Source organism: Stomoxys calcitrans, chromosome 2, assembly GCF_963082655.1.
Source record: "Stomoxys calcitrans chromosome 2, idStoCalc2.1, whole genome shotgun sequence".
Classification (NCBI taxonomy): Eukaryota; Metazoa; Arthropoda; class Insecta; order Diptera; family Muscidae; genus Stomoxys; species Stomoxys calcitrans.
In genome coordinates, this window is record NC_081553.1 from 179540382 (window position 1) to 179565248 (window position 24867).

A 24867-nucleotide genomic window follows, 5' to 3' on the forward strand; every position below is an offset into this window, starting at 1 on the left:
AGTGACAGATGTGGTCTGAATTGGTCTATAATCTGATAAAGATCCTATATAACCGGTATCCCGACATTACTTCTTAAACTTCTATATGGCGCAATTTTTAGCCGATTTCGCAGACATTTTACTTAAAAACTTCTACTATGGTTTCCAACATCCAAACCAAGTATGGTCTGAATCGGGCCATAACATGATATGGCTCCAATAGCATGGCAATTTTTATACAGAGATGTTAGATTAGACAAGTAAAAAGGCATAAAGTTAGGCCGGGCCGAAGTTTGGATACCCACCACCTTGGGTATCCAAAGTTCGTAACACCCTTTTCGTGAACCCCTTTTCGTCACAATATATGTAAACCCCCTTTCGGGCTTCAGATTTATGGGTTTCAGACCCTTTATCGGGAGATCGGCCTATATGGCAGCTATATTTAAATATAGTCCGATCTGAACCATATTTGAGTCAGATATTGGTGGGCCTAAAACTACTCACTGTTTCAAATTTCAGCGCAATTGGATAAAAAAATAAAGCTTTTATGGGCTTCAGACCCTTTATCGGCAGATCGGTCTATATGACAGCTATATCTAAATATAGTCCGATCTGAACAATATTTGGGCCCTATATCAGGAGGCCTAAAACTACTCACTGCTTAAAATTTCAGTGAAATCGGTTAAAAAATAAAGCTTTTATGGGCTTCAGACCCTTTATCGGGAGATCGGTCTATATGGCAGCTATATCTAAATATAGTCCGATCTGAACCATACTGAGGTCACTGTTTAAAATTTTAGAGAAATCGGTTAGAAAATAAAGCTTTTATGGGCTTCAGAGCTTTTGTCGGGAGATAGGTCTATATGGCAGCTACATCAAAATATAGTCCGATCTCTACCATATTCTGGTCAGATGTCGGGAGGCTTAAACTAATCCACTGTTTCAAATTTCAGTGAATTCGAGTAATAAAAAATGTTTTTTTTTTTGGGATCAGACCCTTTATCGGCAGATTCGTCTATATGGCAGCTTTATCTAAACATAGTCCGATCTGAACCATAATTAGGGCAGATGTCGGGAGGCCAAATACTACTCTCCGTTTAAAATTTCGGCAAAATGGGATGAAAAATTAAGTTTTTATGGACATTAGACCCTTTCCAAATATGGTCCGAGTTGGCCCGTTTATGAACTTAACCAGCATGCATCGAAAATTGATATTTCGATGTGTTACAAACGGAATGACTAAATAAATATGCGCCCTATCCTACGGTGGTGGGTATAAAAAAGGGTGCGAATATTAATCCGCCCCATGACATTATGAACATACACCTAAGCAGTAATCGGCTTGTTGTGTGCTCTGAAAACTAAAAAATAAACTAAAAGAAAAAAATTTAACTTAGTTGTTTTCCATACCACTCCCTAAGTGGATTCATATCTGGTATTGTGTCCCAACCTAAGTAGCGGTGTCAGTTAGCCGCGAAAGCCGGGCAATGACATAGGAAATGCTCCAATGTCTCAGCATCTTCCCCACATGCCCTACACATGCTATCACATGACGTACCGATTTTGCATAAATTAACTCGTAGTCTTATGTATCCCGTTATGATACCAAAAGCTATACTAACCTCCTTCTTACATCCTTTCAGTAATAGCCGCGTCCTCTCACGATCCGTATCACCCCATAGGATCTTTGCAGTCCTACCAGCTGTTTCGCTGTTCCACAGCCCACGCTCTTTACTCGAACTACGTCGGTCCGAAAGGCTTCGGGTTAACCAAGTCTATTGACGGCACTTCTCTGGCCTTCACTGCCAAATCGCTGGCCCTTTCATTACCTCTTACTCCGTGGCCCGGCACCCAAACGATGCGGAATTGCCATCCCAGAGAAGGCTTTAATCTCCTTCTTACACTGCAGGACTGTTCATAATCTTACTGTCCTGGTTGTTATTGCCCTTATAGCCATTTTACTATCCGCAAAGATGTTCAAACTCGACGTCCTCGAGTTAGCACCACAACTCCTCATACATTCCGTGAACGCCCGGATCTCCGCCTGCAGGACCGCATTTTAGTCGGGCAGCCTTAAACAGATCTCACTTCTTGGGTTCTCACAGCAGACCCCCAGGCCCACTCTGTCCTCTAGCGTTGATCTATCCGTGTAACATGATCTTCCAGATGGCAATATTAGGGTTCCGTCAGTCCAAGACTGTGCCGATGGCAGCAGTGCCTTGCACTCGACCTCAAGTGTCGTCTCAGGTATCCGATTGGAAACCTCTTCACTTTCTTCCAGGTTTTCTATCGTCGGCTCGATCGTATCGCGATGGTATGGGCTGCTCCCATCTTCAATTCATTCTTCCATCGCCTTAAGTCTCGTATCCGCAGTGGCTGCTTTACACTTGATCTGTATGTCAATAAGTCGGATATCTAGAATAGTCTCCAGTGCCCTAGTGGGCGTGGTCCTCATTACTCCGCCTATACCAAGAACACATGTTCTCTGAACCTTTTGTATGGGCCTTATGTTGCACCTTTTCTCCAATAGCTATCCTCTACTGAGGCGTTAATAAGTATTGCTCTATTGTGTAACCTGATATCGCTCCTATAAACCGATCTCCAGATGAAACTTTTGCAGTCTGAAGAAGCTTAAACGTTATGATATATTGTAGCTTCCATTTACATCGATTTCCCGATTGGATTACTTGAGGCATATCCAAGTCAGGACCGGTCTCGGCCAAATTGCAGAAAGTTGTCGAAGAGTCTAACGCAACTCACTGGCCCAAATTTCGGCGAAAGCAGACAATAAATGCGCCTCTTATTGGCCCAAAACCATATATCGAGAGATTGGTCTATATGGCAGCTATATCCAAATCTGAACCAATCTGAGCCAAATTAAAGAAGGTGTCAAAGGGGCTAACGCAACTCACTATACCAAATTTTGGCAAAATCGGACAATAAATGCGCCTTTTATGGGCCCAAAACCTTAAATCGTGAGATCGTTCTATATGCCAGCTATATCCAAATCTTGACCGATCTTGACCAACTTAAAGAAGGATGTAAGTTGCCTAACCCAACTTACTGTCCCAAATTTCAGCAAAATCGGATATTAAATGTGGCTTTTATGGGTCTAAAATCCTAAATCGGCGGATCGGTCTATATGTGGGCTATATCAAGATATAGTCCGATATAGCCCATCTTCGAACTTAACCTGCTTATGGACAAAAGAAGACCGTAGCGTGATTTCAACAGACAGACGGACGGACATGGCTAGATCGTCTTAGATGTTTACGCTGATCAAGAATATTTTACTTCATGGGGTCGGAAATGGATATTTCGATGTGTTGCAAACGGCATGACAAAATGAATATACCGCCTATCCTACGGTAGTGGGTATAAATAGAACTAATTTTCCCTTTGCCATACCTCCCTCCTTTAATAGAAACGTGATTGTAAATTTTCTTGGCACTCTTACAAAATTCATGCATCCTGTTTGTTTTCTATTGCACTGTTTGGCTCAGTCAATGGATCGATGGATGGATGCATGAATCTATATTGGATAGTTTGCTTACCTGAAGACTGGCAATTTCAGAGCGTCCCGCACGACGCCATACAATGCTGGCCGGTGGATTGGCATCCGCTACACAGCGTAATATCAGAGCATCTTTATCCTCTTCCAAGTCGATTTCCGGTGAGCCAATTAGACGTATTGTTGGTGCGTCTGTGGAAAAGAAAATAAAGCAACAAAAAGCCATCAGGGATAAGGACAAAAGCACAAAGAAAAAATAAATTGTAGAAATGTGTTGTTGTTGTCGCTTAAGGAAAATCCCACACACACATATACACACACAAACACAAATGCACAAAGCCCAAGCAAGCAACAACGGCCACAGCATATTGAGGGAAAATTGCAGTTAATTTAATTGATTTAACTGCCAGACCTGTGCTGCCAACAAGCCAGAAGCTGAGCCAGGCTGCCAGTCAGCTTAGCTATCAGACAAGCAACCGTCCAGCCAGCCAGCCATTGAGGCATCCCAGCACTTTGCTGCCGGAATGTCTGAACAACGGTGTTGATCCCTCCCGGCTCCATTTTGTTGGCATTACATTTGGTGATAGCAGCTGTGGATAAAGGATTTACACTTTTGACTTGTTGCCAAATTCCAATTTTTGGCTCAACACAAACAAGGCGATGGTGTGGCAGCCACCACCACGTCCCCTTGACGCTCACGCTTAGTCTGTCCATCATTCTGGCAAAAAGGTAAACTACAGATGGATAACTAAATGTTCAGTACACTTTTTTTTTGCGATGAAATGTTTTCCGTGTTCACTTAAATTTCTGGGAAATTTTTTATATAAATTACAAACAAAGTGAGGCAAAGACGTAGGTGGCAACTAATGGCTGCTTTGCCTCCGCACTGTGTGTGTTGGGGGGGATGGGGGGATACTGATAAAACGCCAGGATGTTTGGTTTGTGCCTTAAAGGAAATTTAATTTGTTTTGACGCGAGCCTGGTGTTGTAAGTGGAATTTCTAATTTAATTGTTTATCCTTTTAGGCGATGAACAGAAACAGAAATGAAGCACGGAAGACTCATGGAAGACTATTTCCGCCAAAGGCTGAAAGGGGCAGGCTTGTTGGTCACTTGAAGTAACAAAAGTTAATTTGGAGCAATAAAATATTAAATTCTTTTCGCCCAATGGGGGAGTCTAAAAACACATTGACGAAGAGCAAATGCAGAAAATAGTTCATTGGCCTACAGTTCATAACTTTTAATTCTTTAAGGACTTTAATGGTTCTTATAGGCAAAAAGCACGAATGTTGTCTAGACACGCTTGATATGCCGCTTAATCTAGAGGTTCTCTCTTGTAGCACTGAATCTTACGTTCTTGCTCATATAGATCTTCTACCTGAAGACTTCTGGGCGGTGGATGCCTATCCACAAGATGATGATTTGGATGGTCTCTGCGAAAACAGCCCAGAATGTTTTGCTTAGACAGCATGTAGCTATGTCTTCGCACGGGTAAGATCTTTGTCTCCTGATGGAGGCGGTACACATGAGAACTGAGGAGACAGTCCGTCGCAGCTCGAAGGGCGGCATTCTGACAGATCTGAATATTATTACACTGCGTGTCACAGAGCTGAAGAGACCACATTAGCGCTGCATAACTTACCACAGAACGACCAATTGCTTTGTACGTGGTGAACAAGGTTTCTTTGTCAGCACCCCAAGTTTTGACGGCAAGTGACTTGAGGACCTTGTTTCTACTTTTGATTTTATGCTGTGGCATGTAGGGGAGAATGTGTTAGAGCCGTCAAATGTGATGACAAGTATTTTGGGACACTTGATGGTCGGAATCATTTCTACATCGACCTTCACTTGCAGATCAGTATTCACTTCACGCTTTCTTGTAGTGAACAATGTGGCTGAAGATTTGGTGGCAGATACTTTCAGATCATTGCAGCGAAATATGAGGCAAGTTCGTTGAGGTAGATGTTCATCCTATCGCAGATGTCATCAATAGGTGGGGGCCTGATGCCATTATCGTACAATTGTCCGCATATGATACGATCTCTATGCCCTAAGACGGCATGGAATGGAGGATAAGTAGAGGTTTAACAGTGCCTAGATCTCACCCCGCCCTAGGGACCACCCCGTTTCACTCTATGGTGCTTCGACTTCTTATCCCTAAATTCCACAAATGACTTGCAACCACACAGATAACTCGCGACCCAACATTTCAAACCAGGCTGGAGGAACGTATAGGCGATGTCCTCAAGTAGTTTGGTATGGTGGAACGTGTCGAATGCATTCGATAGTTGCAGTGCCACGGGGACCGTTCTATCACATGACCTGGGCTGATTGAATTCACTCAAAATGTGTGCAGTGCACAACAACTGCTTTGCATGTAGTTGTTGTGCTATGCAGTCTTCATAATCCATGCTGAAGCCCGGCAAAGGGAAATTCCCCAACGAGACCGGGAGGAATAGTGCCTCAAGCATCTTGGCTATAGGTGAGACAAGGGAGGTCGGTCTGTACGACTCCCCCATACTGAGGTCCTTTCCAGGCTTCAGTAGCGGGATCACTCTGACCATATTCCAGACATCGAGAACAGGCTGAGGACAATTTCAAGGTAATCAACACCAGTTAGATCCAGATTCATCAGCATGTGTGCAGAGATTCCATCGCGGCCAAACGCCTTGGATGATTTGGCGCCACGGATGACATTCCTAACTTCGTCCACGGAAAATTGTTATGGATGTGCATCGGTTCGGAGAATACGGATACGACGGATGGCTCTCCTCCTTGCCGTGTCACTTTAGGGATGCACAATAAAATGGACGTTTGAACAACTTGGCGCATCTCTACGAATCAGTCACAGTTATGTCGCCAAAAGTGACTGAGGCCGTGGCATCCCCTCTAACGGGATTCGAGAATGATTTTACAGTTGACCACAGCTTGTCTAACCCGGCATCTAAGTTTCATAGCTCCATGTATTCCAAACACAAATTCCGCTTATGTTCGTTGGGGTTAATGGCGTCCGTGAAACGAACCAAATCCTGCTCTTCTGGCATACCACTGCCTGCACTTGGGGTATTCGACCGGCTGGTATAAAGCAGGCGGCTGCGTTAATGATGTCTCGAAATTTCATCTCCGCAACTGTCACATTTGAGGGGGGTGCCAGTTCACTGAAGCGGCGATTGGTGTATTCTCTGAAGCCGACCCAATCGGTCTTCTTCTGATTAAAAAACGTCTGCCGCTCACAGATTATGAAGTCGGGTGTTCGGTCGATGGTAAGAATTATGAGGAGGTGGTCTGATCCCAAAGAAAAGACGGTTTGCTAGGATACGTTACTAAGGAGACAAGAGGATGCAATGGAAATGTCTGACGAGCTGCTGCACTTCCTCCCTCATTCGCAGAGCAAAACGCGAAGCCTTCAATTTGGCTTTCCAAAGCTATGCCCCGCTGGTCGTTACCTAGGGGAGAATGACATGAAACGTGATGCGCATTAAAGTCTCCTAAAACCAGACGATTATGGGCAGATAGTAACCCACTTAAGTTGGGTTTGTAAGTTTGACCATTAACACAGCCACAGCTACCATCCAGCGGTATGTACACGTTGTATAGCTCTATCTCGGCAGTACCGGACTTGACTGCTATCCCCATGCACTCCATGTTAATGTCACTAGCGCCAGGCGCCGTAAGGAAAGGTGGCGATCCTTACATAGCATATTCCGTGACAACTGTTCAAGCTGCAGGTTGATCAGCTTTGTCTCCTGGATCGCAACAGCCAGAATGTTCTTCCAACTCATAAAATCTACTATCTCGTCGATCTTGCCTCTGAGACCATTGTATAGCAATTGCAAAAAAGATACACTTCCCGGTACTGGCCTGGAAATGTTGGGGCTGGGATGCCGCTGTTGCGTATATACCCGCACGGGAGAGCTATGGAGGATCACATAGTCCGACCACGAGGAGGCAAAAGCGACGACGACGACTCCTGTGACCCACTGCTGTCTATGTTGGCACAAAACCTTGCAACATATTCAGTGTGACTATACTCAGAGCAAGATCGGAAATGTTCCCACTCCATGCACAGGTTATACCTCACCGACAGCGACCGATAATGGCGGCGGTTTTGGCAAACTGAATATAACCAGAGTCCGGGGTTATACCCGGGACGGACTAGAAGCTTGCGGAGAAGGCACTCCAGGATGTTCCTCTCCAATGACGGAAAAGGGACGAACATGTATATTGAGGAGGCAGCTCTTGCCGATGTCAATGCGTAAAATCGGCTGCCGTAGCATTGTATTGTATAACATTGTATTTCCATCCTTTATGACTTTTAAAGCTCTCACTTCCTACGGCAAAATTCCAGCAATTAAATTTTTAAATTCATTCACTCTCTTCTTCACTTTCTTCTTGATTTCTTAACTTAATAGGTTTACTTACACTTAACATCTAATCTCGCCTCCACGGGCACTGTCTTTGCTGTATACGATTCGTGATAAGCCAAACAGCGTAAAATATCGCCATGCCTCTCACGCATTGCCGTCAATTGAACAACCGATGTGGCCGACCAAGTACGTGCATTATCCGGTTCAGTGGCATTTGTTTGCGGATGAATTGGTTCAATTTCTTGGTCACCTGCAAAGAAAGAAAATGGAAAGACACAAATGATAAAATATGGCATTTAAGCAAACCACTAACAATGGCTCATTAATAAAAGGCAATTGATGTAATTGGTAAATTAAGTTGCAGAAAATTGTAAAACAAAGTAAAAATGTGTTAAGTTGGGTCGAGCCGACCTTTGGATGACCACCGTCTCGGGTTAAGTTCAAGAGAATGAGACCTCAGTCTCTACAGATGGCGCCAGGGTCTGAATTGGATGTATACTCTGAGATACTTAACATCGCTATGCCGGGGATACTACAGGACATGTATACAATCTTTCAGGTAGAGATTCTCAACTTAGTTATCCGGTTTGGCACAAAGCTGAGGACAACTATGGCATTCAGTATAGGGTACCGCGGCAGTGCTAATCCCTAGAGCAAGGAGACGTGCCCCAAGAGAGGCGCTAGATTCCATTCCCTATATTATGCCTTTGCACCTATATGTTGAGATGAGACTGAGGTGAGTCAGGTACATGGGGCTTCTCTAATTTATACCATTCCTTTGTTCTGCTATATCCGGCGCGACGGATAATATACCGTGGGAGTCCCTATTTGTACATGGGTTGGGAGTAGTTTTCCCAAAAAGGGAGTTCTGGTTCTGGGCACCCCACCCTTCCCGGAACCCTCTGTATACACGGATGAATCAAAACTGGATTGGGGCACTGGAGCAGGAGTCTTCATTGATTTTCATTGCAGCGATTTTCAGGCGGATGTCTTCCCGATCCTGAAGACACTGGAGACGAGAGCGTGGCCTGATAAACGTACACAGTCAGGAGGCGCTGAAGGCTCTGGCATCGGACCGCTGAGGTCAATATTGGTTAGAAGAACCAACGAGCATCTTCGAGCCATGGAAAGGGCTGTCAGGCTCTGCAGGATCCCAGGCCATCTAGGTATGAGGGGGAACAAAGCGTCCGACGAACGACAAGAAATGGAATGCGGATTACTGCAAGTCTTGCTATAGAATCAGTGAGACCTCCTCTGTGCTAGCTTCCTGGTGGAGTGGATGCATTCTACGATGACTGCTCCAATAAGGCGATGGCTGGTTATAGGGTGTCAAAGGCCCTGTGGACGAGTTTTTTGGCGAAACAGGACGACGCTTATACTGGGGCTGAGTAGGCATGACTTAGGACTATTAATAGGAGTCCAGACTGATCAGTGGCACGGCAAGTCTTTGACATCGCACTGGGCGCAAGGAGAGCCAGACTTCTGCAGGATGTGCGATAACGAGGGAGAGTTGGAGAGGCTTGAATTGTCTGACTGGATCAAACTCTCTACGGTGATTCTTGTCTTATGCGTTAGTTTAATTTTTCTGTTCCTTTTTGCTGTATTGTATCGTTTGGTGGTGTATGTTTATCGATTTTTTTTCTATCTTCTAGGGTGAATCTCAGAAGAAAGTAGAAAAGACACTGGACCTAAGGACTACAAGTGAAGCGGCTAGTAACCGAGGTTACTAGTTGGTCCCTTGCAACCCAACCTAACATAATCTTGTAGAGGGAGAGACCAATACAGAGGCGTTGGCGAGATGGGCGTTCGTTCATAGATGCCAAACTGCCAGGACACTCAGGCCTGCCGTCGACCGGAGGAGGACGAAGTAGCTGCTGGCCTTTGATAAGAGATCATTATGCATATTTGCCCTTGAACATTCCATTAAGGAATAAGGGCAAACAAAGAGCTCACTCTTAAAAGAGTAATAACCGGGTACTGTGTTATAGGCCGTATGGCCGCACATTTGGGACTCCGGTGAAGTTCGAGGGTGTCGCGATGAAATCCTACACACTGTTATGTATGCGTAGATGAGCAAGACCACTAGCTGGCAATCCCCGAGAAGATACTCAGATGAACGAGGGCTATAGAAATGCACATTCGTGAAGGCGTGTCAGAGAAGCGCTTGCACCCGGCTCTCTTCTTTTATTTTTTTTAATGTGTTCACATAATTCACCCTTTTTGTTTATTTCTCATAAAGATATCACAGACTAGCCTCCTATTAAACTCACCTTTTCATGGAGGGGTTCCTATTCAACCTTAAAGCTGAAACTCTAAAAACTATGACGAATATTGGAGAGAGCATCAGAAACATTTTTTAGCGGTGGTCATACCCTCTTAAGGCTGGTGACATTTGTGAGGTAGACAGATAAAAATAATTTTGAAACAACAACTTTTGTCGAAAAAGCGACGACGGAATTTGTTAATTTTCCAGCAACAATTTGCTTTTAATCTCACAAGACTCGTTTGATTTTATCTGGATGAGAGGATGAGTTTTCTTACACATACAGGCGCTTATGAGAAAACAGTGGCATCACTCTTCCTCAGGGCGCTGGTAACTAGCGGTGTCGGCGATTCCTCTCAGTTGCTTCTCAGCTTACAACTAAAACAAATCTTTGTTGTATGTCTTGCCATATAAGGTTAGATTACGTTAGGTTTAATGGGTTGCCCACCAAAAGAAGAGTTCACTCGGAGACCAGTTTGGCCCATTGTGATGACCAAGAGAGAGAAAGGGAAGAAACAAATGTGAGACCTCGTACTAGAGGCTATACACGAATAGAAGAAAAAGACAGGAGGAGTGGAGAAACCCGAGCGGGAGGTAAATAACCGCCCTTTCCTACGCCAGTTCGGACCTATCTAAACCGGAGCCTGTGGGAACCCCACGTTGGAACCATACTGTTCCCTTAACAACCTCAGGAGAGATACCAAAGGTACGTTCACAAGTTCACACAGATCACAGAAGAAACGGTTGCCCAGAAAAGAGAGCCTACATCTCTGCAGATACGGACAGGAACACAGCAAGTGCTCAATAGTCTCTTCCACATCATCATCATGGCAACTCCTACAAAAGACATTGTGCGGTATCCCCATGCGGCCCATGGCTCAGTGGCCGGTTATGACCTTTGTTAAGGTACTCATTGACTTCTTATCGAACGACAGCAACTCCCTCGTTCTCCTCCGGTCGATGACCAGCCACAGCGCCTTCGCAGTCCGGCAACCATCTACCGTGTCTCACCTCGCCACCGACGCCGCCTGGCTATCCCATTTACTGTGTTCAGTAGCTCGACAAATGGCATGTAGGCAAGACCGATGATTGGTCCGCGTTGCGCAGACGAACCCCTCCTGGCGCCCTCGTCCGTCCTCTCATTTCCTGGAATCCCCTCATGCTCAGGAACCCATGTCAGCGTCACGTCGTGGGCCCGTAGCCTATCCAGGGATTCCAGACAGTCCGCCTCTCATCTGGACCTCACCATCCTCGAGCGCCGCCATACTGTCCACATAAATTCTGAGTTTCGAGGGCGGTAAGCCCCTTGCCAGAATTTATCTTGCGGCTACTGCAATGGTACAGACCTCTGCCTGAAAAACCGTGCACTCGTCCGGCAGTCTCAGAGACATACTGATATTAAGTGCATCAGAGTAGACCTCCAATCCAGTCCCTGCTCCATCTTGGAGCCATCTGTGTAGATCGAGGTCTCATCCTCCTCAAGTACACCATCCGCCCTCCTCCTCTCAGGAAAACGAATCACTAATGCCCTCACTCCAGTCGGCACTGGTGCCAGGTAGTCGGAGATCCTCCACAGTCTTCCATCCGTATCCATAACACCCAGAATCGAACTGTAGCCGCAACCATACTCCTTCAGCATGCCGATCTATCTCAGCCTAAGCGCGACCCTGGTGCAGTTCCAAATATAGGCCCCAATGGGCTGCATATTCGGCAACGCCTACAGGCCTGCCTGCGGTGCGGATCTCAGCGCCCCTGTGATCGCGACGCAGGCCAGCCTCTGAACCTTCTCGAACTCCCTCGCACGCGTCCTCTTCCCTACGCCGTCCCATTATACTAGTGCTCCATAGGCCAGTACTGGTCTCACGATGGCCGTATACATCCAATAAATCATCTTAGGAGTCACCCCCAACTTCCTCCTGAACATCCTCCTGCAGGAGTAAATAGCGCACAGTGGCATACGGCTTCTTTCCTCGGTGTTCCTCTTCCAGGACAGTTTCGAATCGAGGACTATGCCTAGGTACTTCGCCTCCTTCGACAGCGCAGGGTGACCCCGTCCAAGGACGGGAGTCGAACTAAGGTATCTTGTATTTACGCGGAAGCTATATAAAGCTTAATAAGTTTTTATTGTTGCTGCTTCGATTTGTAAGGACACAAAGAGGTCTATGAAAATCCTGTACACCTGCAATCCGTACAACCTTAACATGCACCCCCTTGAATGTTGCTAAGGAGAATTGCATGTCATAGATATTAAAACAATTAAAGATAATCACACAACTACTAAGGAATTCTACGAATCCCATGAGACGTAGAAACTTAGTAGACCAGCAGAAATACGGGTTGGTGGTCATAAAAGGCCAGGGAGCAAATTAAGAAAGCCAAAAAAAAAAAAGAAAACAACAGAGAACTAAACGAAACAGAACGGAACGGAACAAAAACAACATAAACTTACCTAGAAACCACTTAAGTGTTGCAGGTGGATTGCCGTAGTGGGAGACACATTTAACGGTAGCCAGTGAGCCAGAGTCCACGGTAATGTTGTGGCCCGGTGGCACATGGGCGCCTTCATATTCCAGACGTGGTCGTTGTGGTGCAACTGCAAGTAAACAAAAATCATTAGCGGTTGTAAAGTTGCAACAGGAAGAGCAGACTAAGTAGTAGTAGAAGAAAGTTAAAAATTGAATAAAGTTAAACAAGAGGAAAAATTACAAAATAAATTGTCCAAGTTGTTGTTGGTCAAACACAATGAAGTTGTTGTGGCAGCTTCAACAAGGATAACAGCCAAAGAGCAACATCAGCATCGGCAGCAGTATGGCCGCAGGAGCAGCAGCCGTAGCAATGGTGCAACCTATACAAACTGGCAGATAACAATAGAAATTAAAATTGATGTCATGCATTTCCGGTTTCCTTAAGACGTGCGTTTCATGTACTCCAACTCTTAGACTGGTAGTTGTAAGTAGAGCTGTGTCTTTGCATGCTGAGGGGCAAGCGGCATTAACCTAACCAAAGCAAACGTCAGCCACTGTTAAACTTTTACCCCAAAAACTCTCTACCTAGCTAACTCTGCAGTTTTGTCATACACACACACACACACTCACTTGCCCAAGGATACAAAGGACCATGGTGGTGGTGGACTATGAGTATGTGTAGGAGGGCTATTATGTGTCTTTGATGCAATGCTGCTATTCAATGCTTTGGGATAAATGAATGACATTTTTGGTTAGCTTACAATTCCCCCCCCTCCCCCAAGGGCTGCCCTTCGCTTGTTGGGGTTCTCTTATTCTTATCATCCTTACAGCTGCAGGTGTAGGTGCTGGTCATGGTATTGGTGTTGGTGGCATTGGTATATGGCTGCTGATGAAGCAGTGCGGTAACATTTTTGGTTTTAGTGGCTTGTTATGCATTCTAATTAAACTAAAGCTCAGTCATATCACGCAAGCACGTACACCAAAGAACATCCAGCGTTGCTGCCATTGCTGTGTACTCGCAAGTAGATAACGTACATTAGCAAGAGAGGGACTATTGTCGTATAGGACTAACCAACATAAAAACCACCCGCATACCCATGCCGCCTTCATCGCCATAATCATCATCAGATGAAGTAGAAAATTATTCTGGTTGAATTTAAATTTTTGAGAGTACGATGATTGAAGCGTAGAGCTTACAATCAGTAAAGTCATCAACATAATCATCGGCATCATCATCACCATCATCATCATTATCATCAGCAACAGAAGCAGTAGCAGCATTAACATAACCATCATCATTAAAAGTGGATTGTTTAAGTATTCAAGTGCTTAAACGTCGGATTTGGGACATCGCCATTTTAAGGCATTATATATGTACAATAGGTGCCAGTTACATAGGTCGATGGTAAGCAAATCATGGTCAAAACTAAAAAACAAATAACACTAATTCAGGGTTTGTGCATAAAATAGAGGAACCATTTGATGCCAAGATATGCACAATGTGCACGGACGTTCACATTGGCGATATACATTGACATCGAGGGGGGCTTTTAACAATGTTAAGAGCCCCCCATTGGATCAGAGTGTGTTGGTCCCACTCTGATCCAATTTTTTGGCCAGTACCGGGAGGACCGGATCTTCAGAGACTGAATAAATGCAGAAGGCCGAAAGGGTCTTGAAGATGGTAAACGATTTTGGTTAGACTTAGGTGTCTCAATTTTAATCCCACAGACTGAAATCTACCAGTTTACGAAGAAGACGAAGATGGGCCATTGTAATGCACCACGTTTCCTCAATAGAAGTACATCGATATCTGACTAGGTCAAATATAGGGTTGCCCAAAAAGTAATTGCGGATTTTTTCTTTCCTTTTCCATTTGCAAAGAATATCTCTGATCATTGAGCTTGTTTCGAAAGAGGGACAAACGGGGATTGTAGGAAAAAGTTTATTTTAGTTATTAATAGGCAAAAGTTCATTCATTCTTGCAACAGGTAAAAATTTTTGAGAAAAGATTTCTAAAAGTCATCATCCTAATCCTCAAAGTTCCCAACATCTGTGGGTCTTTTCAGTATGCTCTAATATGTGACGCTAACAGTTCAGTTTCCTGTCCAAAATCACTCATATATATTGGGTTGCCCAAAAAGTAATTGCGGATTTTTCATATAGTCGGCGTTGACAAAGAAATGGGAACCTAAACTGGAACTCCTTCTGACTGCTGGTGCGGGACACATATACAGAAGGTGTTCTATAGTCTCTACTTCTTCGATGTCCTCACAGCTTCTGCAAAAGTCGTTACTGGCAAACTTCAGTCTGTCAGCATGTTTTCCAATTAGACGGTGAACTGTCATGACGGACACAATGACTGAGACATGGTTTTGGGATGCTCACAGCCCCCTCTTTGTGACCATCTATTAGTCGTTGTCCTTCGGGCCTGGTCCTGAAAACTTTGATAACATGCCTCACCTGTTCTGGATGTCGGGCCACAGAGACATCCCACGGAATTGTGAAGCGGGCGAGCTTCCGAGACTAGGAACTTCCCTGGAATATGTAGGAAGTTCGTTCGCTTCACAATTCCCCGGGATGTCTCTGTCTCCCGGCACCCAGAACAGGTGAATTTTGAACTGTTCAGCCATCTCGTTGAGAGATCTGCGACAATCGGGGGCGGTTTTTGTGTTCAGAAATACGTTGTCCAGAGATTTAATGGCTGCCAGGCTGTCTGAGAAGATATATATACCAACCGGCGTTATCTCATTATCTTCCTTAATTGCAAGGATATCCGCTTGATTAACACTACAGTGGTCCGGTGACCTTTTCGATATAGCCAATTCTAGATCTTTTGAGTGCACCCCAAAGCCCACCTGGTTGTCTTGTTTTGAAGCATCCATATAGAAGTTTCAATCGTTTCTATCAGGAATAGCGCTACACTACTTTTTATCAAAAAGCGGCTCAGGTAGGGTGTAATCCACACTACCTGGAACATCGGATATTGTATTAAGGATAACGCAGTGTCCGTAGCCGCCACATGACCAATGAGAAAGCTCCCTTAACCTCACGGCATTGGTCGCTGTAATATGTCTAGTCACAATGTCCAGAGACATAAGATGTAGCATTTAATTCAGTGCATCAGATGGTGTCGTCCTCAGTGCGGATGTAACCTCACGGCATTGGTCGCTGTAATATGTCTAGTCACAATTTCCAGAGTCATAAGATGTAGCATTTAATTCAGTGCATCAGATGGTGTCGTCCTCAGTGCGGATGAAACAAGCCATCCTAGGGATCCGGTCAAGAGTTGCCTTTCTTGCCCTTTCCAAAATGTTGCATTTGAAGTTCAATTTCCTGTCCAGTAAAATACCCAGGTATTTTGCGCTTTCTTTAAAGGGAACATTCTCTCCTCCCAAGGAGACAGGTGCCACTGCAGGTCACTTGTATCTCTTACGAACTAATTCTGTCTTGCAGGGATTTTCTCCTAGACCACTTTCGTAAGATCACTTTGCTGTTTCACGCAGAGCTTCTTGAAGTATATCTCTTAGAGTGCTGGAAAACTTTCCCCTTACCGCAATTGCCAAGTCATCAGCATACGAGATCACTTTTACACATTTTTCTTCCAAAGACAATAATATATTGTTAATGGCTATATACCAAAGTAGAGGAGACAGTACACCTCCTTGAGGAGTTCCTCTACTGACCCATCTTTTTGGATCCACAGATCCCAAGCCTGCAATAATGTATCTTTTAGTATGTAAGTTATTAATAAATTTTCTTACGGTACAGTTGTTGTTGTCTAGAAACACCAACTCCTCCATGGTTGACGTGGGTTTTACATCACTGAAAGCACCTTCAATGTCAAGAAATGCTACCATTGTTTATTCCTTGACAGCAAGAGAACCCCCTATGTAGCCGACTAAGGCGTGAAAGGCTGCTTCAGTGGTTTTGCCTTTACTATGCGCATGCTGCTGCCGCGCCAAGCGATCTCCAGGGATCTTTCGCCTAAGATATGTTTCTATCAACCTTTTAAGAGGCTGATATTTGAAGAATTTGGCCTTTATGCGGATTGTGGCTAGCCTCTTAGCCAACATTGGTGGAATCCGACTTTATTCTTTTTCGTTTTAGTACCCTACACCAGTACTGAGGTACTGAGAAGAGAGATAGACCCATTGATAATTATATCGATCGACTCAGAATCACTTTCTGATTCGATTTAGTTATGTCCGTCTGTCTGTCTATGTTAATTTGTGTACAAAGTACAGGGCGCAATTTTTGTCCGATCGTCATAAAATTAGGTACATGCATGTTTTTCGGGCTAGCGACGAAGAATATTGAAATTGAAAAAATCGGTTCAGATTTGGATATAGCTTGCATATATATGTTCGTCCGATTTGCAGTAATACAGCAATAAAATGGTCATTTGTTAACCGATTCTCTCGAAATTTTGCAGGAAGGATTTTTGTATGATTCTCGACATTACTGGTGGATTTCATGGAAATCGGTTCAGTTTTGGATATAGCTTCCATATATATGTTCGTCCGATTTGCAGTAATACAACAATAAAATGGTCTTTTATTAACTGATTCTCTTAAAATTTGGCAAGAAGGATTTTCTCTTGACTCCCGATATAACTGGTTAATTTCATAAAAATCGGTTCAGATTTAGATATAGCTCTCATAGATATATATATCGCCCGATTTTTACTCCTAGACCCACTGCAAGCGCATTTAATGACCAATCTTGCCAAAATTTTGAACAACGCTTTCTTCGATGGCTACCACAATGGCTATACCGTTTTGTCGAAATCGGTTCAGTTTTAGATATATATCTCCCATACATATGTTCATCCGATTTTGAGAAATATTGCAAAAGAGTGTTCCCCTATTTAACCGATTCTCTCGCAACTTAACAGGAAGGATTTTCTTATGACTTCTAATATCACTGGGAAATTTCATAGAAATCGGTTCAGATTTAGATATAGCTGCCGTATATGTATATCGCCCGATTTTCACCTCTGTAGCCACTGCAAGCGCATTTATTGACCAATCTTGCCAAAATTTTGCACAACGCTTTACTCGACGACTACTACAATATCTAAAAAGTTTGCTCAAAATCGGTTCAGATTTAGATATAGCTCACATATACATATATTTTTGTCCGATTTTGAGAAATATTGCAATAAATTGCTCATTTTTTAAACTATTCTTTTAAAACTTGGCCGAAAGGATTTCCTTATGACTCTTTATATTAATAGTGAATTTCATAGAAATCGGTTCAGATTTAGGTATAGCTGCCATATATGTATATCGCCCGATTTTCACTTCTAGAGTCACAGCAAGCGCATTTATTGACCAATCTTGCTGAAAGTTTGCGCAACGCTTTCCTGGATGACTACCACAATATCTTAGAAGTTTGGTCGAAATCGGTTCAGATTTAGATATAGCTCCCATATATATGTTTGTCAGATTTTGGGTAATTTGTTCCATTTTGTCAATAATGTTCCCATTTGTCAACCGTTGCTATTACAATTTGAACATATTTGCTCGAAATGTAATACGAATTGTTTAACAACCCATCTAAAAATATCCGGCGATATCCATCAAAATTGGTTCAGAGTATAATCCGTCGTCACCGCCCGACTTTTGACTTTCCTTACTGGTTTCAAAGTAATTCCTTTAAGTTTTCCGGGTGATGGGCTACTAACCCGATGCCCCAACCCATCTTCTTATCTTTCTATGGGTGAACTCGTGGCGAATTTTAGCTCACTACCTTTAACGGATGTTTGAAATAGCTGCCGATGTGCTACCGTGGAGAGGTTTGTGTCCCCATTTGAGATGAAGGGAGACCAAGATAAGCCTGCCAAGTCAAAACCAATCAGAACCGTAGCTTGGTCTCCAACATTCCCAAGTCATACATAGTTGCTATAAATACTGATCTCTCGATTAAGGTAAATGGACCCGGCGCGGACGTTGAAAGGCATAAAAATTACTACATTTTTAGGCCTTTCAACGTCCGCGCCGAGTTTGGATCGTATAGGACCATATAGCTGCTATAAAAGTGAAATTTCACCGGATTTTGACGAATTGTGATTAACATATATTTCGGAGGTTGTGGGTATCCAAAGTTCGGCCAGGCCGACATTAAAGCTTTTTTACTTTCTGCCTCGATCCCTGTTCTTATGACATTTACTGTAAGTTTCTGCAATACTAACATCAGCTGCAGCTTATAAAGCTCCATTGCTCCATTCATTGGCTTTGTATGTGATATATGAAGAATATACAGCCATACATTTACAATGGTATATACACTGGATTACTCTCAGTAATGCATTAATGGTTTAAATGTTTTGATCTGTGTGTCTGTGTGTGTGTGTGTGTATGCGTTATTAAGTGTGGTTGTGTACCATTAAAGGATTACATCTCCATGGACGCTATCGCTGCCGTAGATGTGACGCATCAAAAACATAAGTAACGACTGCTGTCATGGTATTTGTGGCTGGGATTATTTACTCTGCTGCATTAAGTCTTAGAATTAGAAAATTAATTAAAGAATTTGTTCCTTGAAATCTATTTCCCCATCTTTTTATTTACCTTGATGCTCACAATGATGATGGAAATGCAGTTGCAAACCACTTCTGTTTGCAGTGAGCGCAAGTTTTTGGCTTAAATCACTGAATAAACAAACTGAAGGTGCCCCATTCAGATAAAAGAGATATGATCTGATATTGTAAGTAATTGGATAATGTTATACGAAAGAACTAACTACACCGGGGGATTGTTTCGGGGTCAAGGTCTATCATCTGCCAGAAAGGAAAGGAATGTGGGGGTGGGCTAAGCAACCCCAGAAAAGTTGTAGAATTTTTAAAAATGTCATTGTTTTCAGCAAAATTTGCTAGTTTTATTGCTATTCAAAGGGTTTTAGCCTCCCCCCAGAAATATGGACTGGCTTCGCTAATGGCTAGAGGGTATAATAACTTTGTGTATACATTTGCAAGAACGATATGAATTGAACTCATTGTTTTTTATAACGATTGGCTAAGAATTATTTGCTGATTCGATTTTGCTATAGCCTTCTGTCTGTCTATATAACTATCGGTCCCTCTGTGTATCCATTTATTGTTGGCACAGGTCGCATTTATTATTCGCTTCTCACCAAATTTTGCACATTTCACTTTTTTGGTACATAAAAAGTCCTACAGATTTTGGAATACATCGTTTCAGATCTAGATATGGATTCCATATATATTTTTCAGCGGATTAAGCTTGAATGGTTGTAGTAGTCTTAATTTTGGTCCGATCTCCACAAAATTTTGCATCAGGTGGGTACCAAATGAGCCATAATGTATCTATCAAACACAATGCATTTTTATGCCCACCCGCATAGAACATATACTAAGCTAGACATTATGTTTATAACACACCGAAATATTGATCTGCGCCCCACAAAGTATCATCTCGCCATTGCGAGTCGAACTACCCATGTCCGTCCGTCCCTCCGTCTATATAAATTATGATAGCATTCGAGCGCATAAAGTAGCCGCTTTTGCACATATACTTCTTATTGATGTAGGTCGTTGGGGATTGAAAATGGGCCATATCGGTTCAGATTTGGATACAGCTCCCAAGCATGTAGTCATATGTTATGATTTCCAACATCCGTGGCAAATATAGACCAAATCGGTCTATTCTGATATAGCTCCCATATAAAATTACCTAACCATTAGCATTAAGCATCCGCTAGAACTTCAATTTTGCCTGATTTGGCAGAAATTTGGTACGTAGATTCGTGGTTATTCTATTTTCGTTTTCAGCAGAACCCATAGGGGTGGGTTTCCAAGATTAGGTCCGGCCGAATTTGTCAATTATTTTATGCTCTTCTAATGGGACAGTTCGGGAGGTCACTGTAGCGCACATGTTAGCATGTCCGCCTATGACGCTGAACGCCTGAGTTCGAATCCTGGCGAGACCATCAGAAAAAATTTTCAGCGGTGGGTCTCCGCTCTTAATGCTGGCAACATTTGTGGGGTACCATGCCATGTAAAACTTCTCTCCAAAAGAGAGGTGTCGCACTGCGGCACGCCGTTCGGACTCGGATATAAAAAGGAATCGGACTGCACTCATTGATATGTGAGAAATTTTCCCCTGTTTCTTAGTGGAATGTTCATGGCCAAAATTTGCAATTTGTCACTGGCTATTAATTAAGTACTGAGTGCCAACGATACTCGAGATGACAAGGCGAGTTATTAGCGCCTTCAAATAATCAATAGCCAACATCAGCGTCTGTTCCCAGGATAGGGGCGGCTGGAGGCGAGCGTCGGATCTTGAAGCAAGCGGCTCGCCACAACGAGGGATACATGTGTAATCCCACAAAACCCATGCGGTTGGGGCGCTGAGCCAGTTACCCGCCTACGGAAAAATATTAGAACTACTATGAGAAACAAAGGAATAGTAAAAACGGAAGATGTATGATCGATCCGTGGAGTGAATATAGATTCGGATCATTACCTCGTTGCAGCAAAGGTTCGCACACGTTTGAACGTGGTGAGGAAAGTACGATCTGACATTGCACAGAAGCTGGACATTGAAAAGCTGCAAGCACAATAAATGGCAGCGGCATATTCCACTCGACTGACCCAACTGCTTGATGAAAGCACTCCTTGTTCCGATGATATAATGGCGCAGTGGCAAACTATTGCCGACTCCATGGAAAATGCCGCGAAATCCGTACTTGGGTACCGAAAGCCTCCCCCAAGAAACTCATGGTACGACCAAAAGTGTCGAGATTCTACTGAAGCCAAGAATGCGGCATATAGAGCAACCCTGCAATCAGTAGCAACGCGCCCGATGAAGCAGAAAGAAAAAGGAAATGGAAAGACGTCAATGAGAGCTAATTGAGATGAACAGGAGTCAGAATGAAGTCCGAAAAATCTACCAAAGAATTAACATCAAACCGATGGCTTTGGTGCTGGCACATCCCCCTGTAGAGACAAAGAAGGAAATCTGGTAACTGACACAGATATCTTGCTGAGAATATGGAAAGAACATTTTTCACAACTGCTAGTGTCCGACTTTGGCGGCGAAGTGGATACCGCAGAACCAATCAATGATGATGGTATACAATGTTCACCTCCCAGTCAGAATGAGGTCCAAGTAGCAGTAACCCGACTAAAGAACAACAAGGCAGCTGGAGCCGACGGGTTACCCGCTGAACTATTTAAGACCGGAGGCGACACGCTGATAAGGCTTATGCATCAGCTTATCTGCGCAATTTGGCTAGAAGAACGCATACCCGATGATTGGAACCTCAGCATACTATGTCCCGTGCACAAGAAATTGTCCCCTTTCTTGTGGATGGAATATGCCAACTACAGAGGAATAATCGCATATAAGATACACTCAAGCGTACTGTGTGAAAGATTAAAACCTAAAGTCAATGAGATTATTGGGCCCTATCAATGCGGTTTTAGGCCTGGTAAATCCACCCTAGACCAGATATTTACACTGCGCCAAATTCTGGAAAAGTCTCGAGAAGGACAAATCAACACCTACCACCACTTTGTTGACTACAAAGTCGCCTATGTTGACAACATCGACATCATAGGTTGGTCATCGGAAGTAGTAGTAGTTGAGAGAAAAAATCTTCGTTATATATATGGACCAGTTTGCGTTAATGGAGAATATAGGCGACATATGAACCACGAGCTGTATGACGACGATAGCATAGTTACACGCATCAAAATACAACGGCTGCGTTGGCTAGGTCATGTTGTCAGAATGGATGAAGAAGCTCCAGCAAAGAAGTCTTTTGAAGGCAAACACGGTTGTACACGCAAATTGCGAAGACCGCGAAAGCCCGATGGAAAGATCAAGTAGTGGAAGACACTTTGAAAATTGGTGTCAGAGATTTTAGAATAAGTGCAGAAGATCGAGGCGCTTAGAACGGTATTCTACATTCGGCTAGTGCAACAAATGTTCTTTCATAGTCAATTAAAGCAAAAGCAAAGCAACTCGATATAAGTTATAAGCTTTTTAAGTAAAATTTGTTTAACGACCCGCACATCAGACCCTATTTTTCCTTTACCATAACTTCCATTACATCCGACTATGCTCAGGGCTTGGGGGGTATTCTTTCGTCTAGCTTTTTATCTATTTTTTTTTAACCTCCGGTTTTCTTCCCATTTTTCCACTCTACTTTCGTCCTTCAATCGATACTCTCATTTCATATATTCGTACTAACTATTTCGGCTACCGGTTGGTATTAAGCTACCAGCTGTCTTTCCTTCTGTCCACTTTACCACCAGTGCCTGTTTTGTTTTATCTTTTGGTTCTTTCTTTCGTTTAATCTTCAAACCTTCGGTCTGCCTTCCTTTTTGTTCACCCTAACTCCGTCGTTCGGTCCCTACATTCGTTCCATTTATTTGTTATTTCTGTCGTCCATCTTTCTTCTACCTTTTCGTCTACTCTGTATATTCTCCGTCTGTCTTTCTCTCTGTCCAACCCACCAAAAATGGTAATTTTTGCCCATTTTCTACTAAGGAACAGGGCCAAACTTCTCACATATCAATGACTGCAGTCCGATTCAAGTTTAAGCTCAATGATAAGGGGCCTCCTTTTTATAGCCGAGTCCGAAAGGTGAACCGCAGTGCGACACCTCTTTGGAGAGAAGTTTTATATGGCATAGTACCTCAGAAGTGACGCCAACATTAGGAGGGGAAAACCACCGAAGAAAATTTTTTCTGATGGTCTCTCCAGGATTCGAACCTAGGCGTTCAGCGTCATAGGCGGACATGTTAACCTCTGCGCTACGGTGGCCTCCATCCTTAAATCCAGGCTTTTGTTTCATACTTTCTTTCTTTCGTCCGCCTTTTGTCCACCTTTCGTCTGTCTTCTCTATATACCGTCCACTTCTCATTCCCACTATCCATTCGTTGGTCAATCTGTTCTTTTAGTCATTCTTTCACTTTTTTGCTTGCCTCTTTAACCGCTTTTCCATTACGCTTTCCTTACAATCAACCCATTACGCCTTTAAAACCCTTTCAGAAACTGTTTGAATTTTTAAACTTCGTCATAGGCACCCTCTTGCTCCAAATATCCCATATGAAAGCTGCAGCTGTTTAACATGCTACACATTCATTGCCAGATTTTTGGTTTCGCCCCCAAAATATGCCCCAGAGACTTAAGGTAATGGTTGGTAACCAAACAAACCATGCCAGCTTTAGTGCAATGTGAATTCATTGTGCGAGCAAAAATGTAGCATTGAATTCGGCCAAGTCCATTGTGGCCATTGTTTTATGTCTTTGAGGACAAGTGTCCGACTAAATGTGTACAATTTTGCGTAGGTACCAAAATGAAAACGAAAAAAAAACACACACAAAAATCACAGAACGCTTTTCATTCGGTTCCACCCCCCCGCTAAAAATGTGCAGAGATAGAGGCATGCCTTTGTGCCATGGTCTAGGGATGGGCACCGTATTGCTTTCGCTGTCATTGTTATCCTTATGGTAGCTGTTATCCTTTTTGTGAGAGTGCTGCCTATTCACCTGTTATGGATGCATGGCTATTTGCCCATACTTACCACGTACAACCAGCCGTACAGGTTGACTAGTTAAAGCATCCTGCGTTGTAAAATCACTTGCCGTCACCTGACATTCCCAGAGGCCATCATCAAAATCCAATGTGGCCGAGCGTATCCACAATGAACAGTCGCCTCCAATCTGCATGGGTGGTGGGTGTAGATCCAAATGCAGGCCACCGCTGGGCGATGACGATGGTCGGGCGGCCCATTCGTATTTCTTGGCATAAATGCCAACGGGCTGTAACGAAATGAGACATAGAGATTGAGAGGGAGGTGTGAGTGGAAAAAGAAAACCAACAAAATCAAAAATCAGAAAAGAACTCAAAATGAAATCGTAATACTGGGAATTGTATTCAAATCTTGTAGACCAACAGCAACAACCACAACAGCAGTAGCAGCAGCCAGATTCGCAAATTCAATTGTTGCCCAAAGCGTTTTCTTTTGTTTTCAACATGACCAGCCAATTGGGCCCAAAATGCAGAGCCTAATCGTTAGTGCAGAGTTTTTGCTTTCATAGATTTTGGCCATAGTAATTAGTGTTGAAAGTGAAATATAAATCCTTCGAGACTGCATATGTTTAGTTTGTGTGTGTGTGTGTGTGTGTGTGTGAGTGTGTGTGTTTGTATTTATCCTGATTTTGGCAATAAGAATGACAACAAAGGTGCATTGGTTTAAGATGTGATTCAATTGTTTGTTCCCATTTTTATCTAACGAAATGTGTATG

The 24867-nt window shown here is 43.4% G+C and overlaps 1 protein-coding gene across 1 annotated transcript in view; it reads right to left on the reverse strand.

Annotated features, from left to right (window-relative positions):
* Nucleotides 1-24867, reverse strand: part of LOC106086113 (irregular chiasm C-roughest protein) — a 1171308-nt gene that overhangs the window by 264675 nt on the left and 881766 nt on the right. The window contains exons 6-9 of the mRNA XM_059363383.1: nucleotides 24144-24381; nucleotides 12569-12712; nucleotides 7912-8106; nucleotides 3534-3682 (exon numbers count right to left, since the gene is read on the reverse strand). Of these exons, the coding sequence (XP_059219366.1) occupies nucleotides 3534-3682; nucleotides 7912-8106; nucleotides 12569-12712; nucleotides 24144-24381 (726 nt within the window). The remainder of the gene's footprint in view (nucleotides 1-3533; nucleotides 3683-7911; nucleotides 8107-12568; nucleotides 12713-24143; nucleotides 24382-24867) is intronic.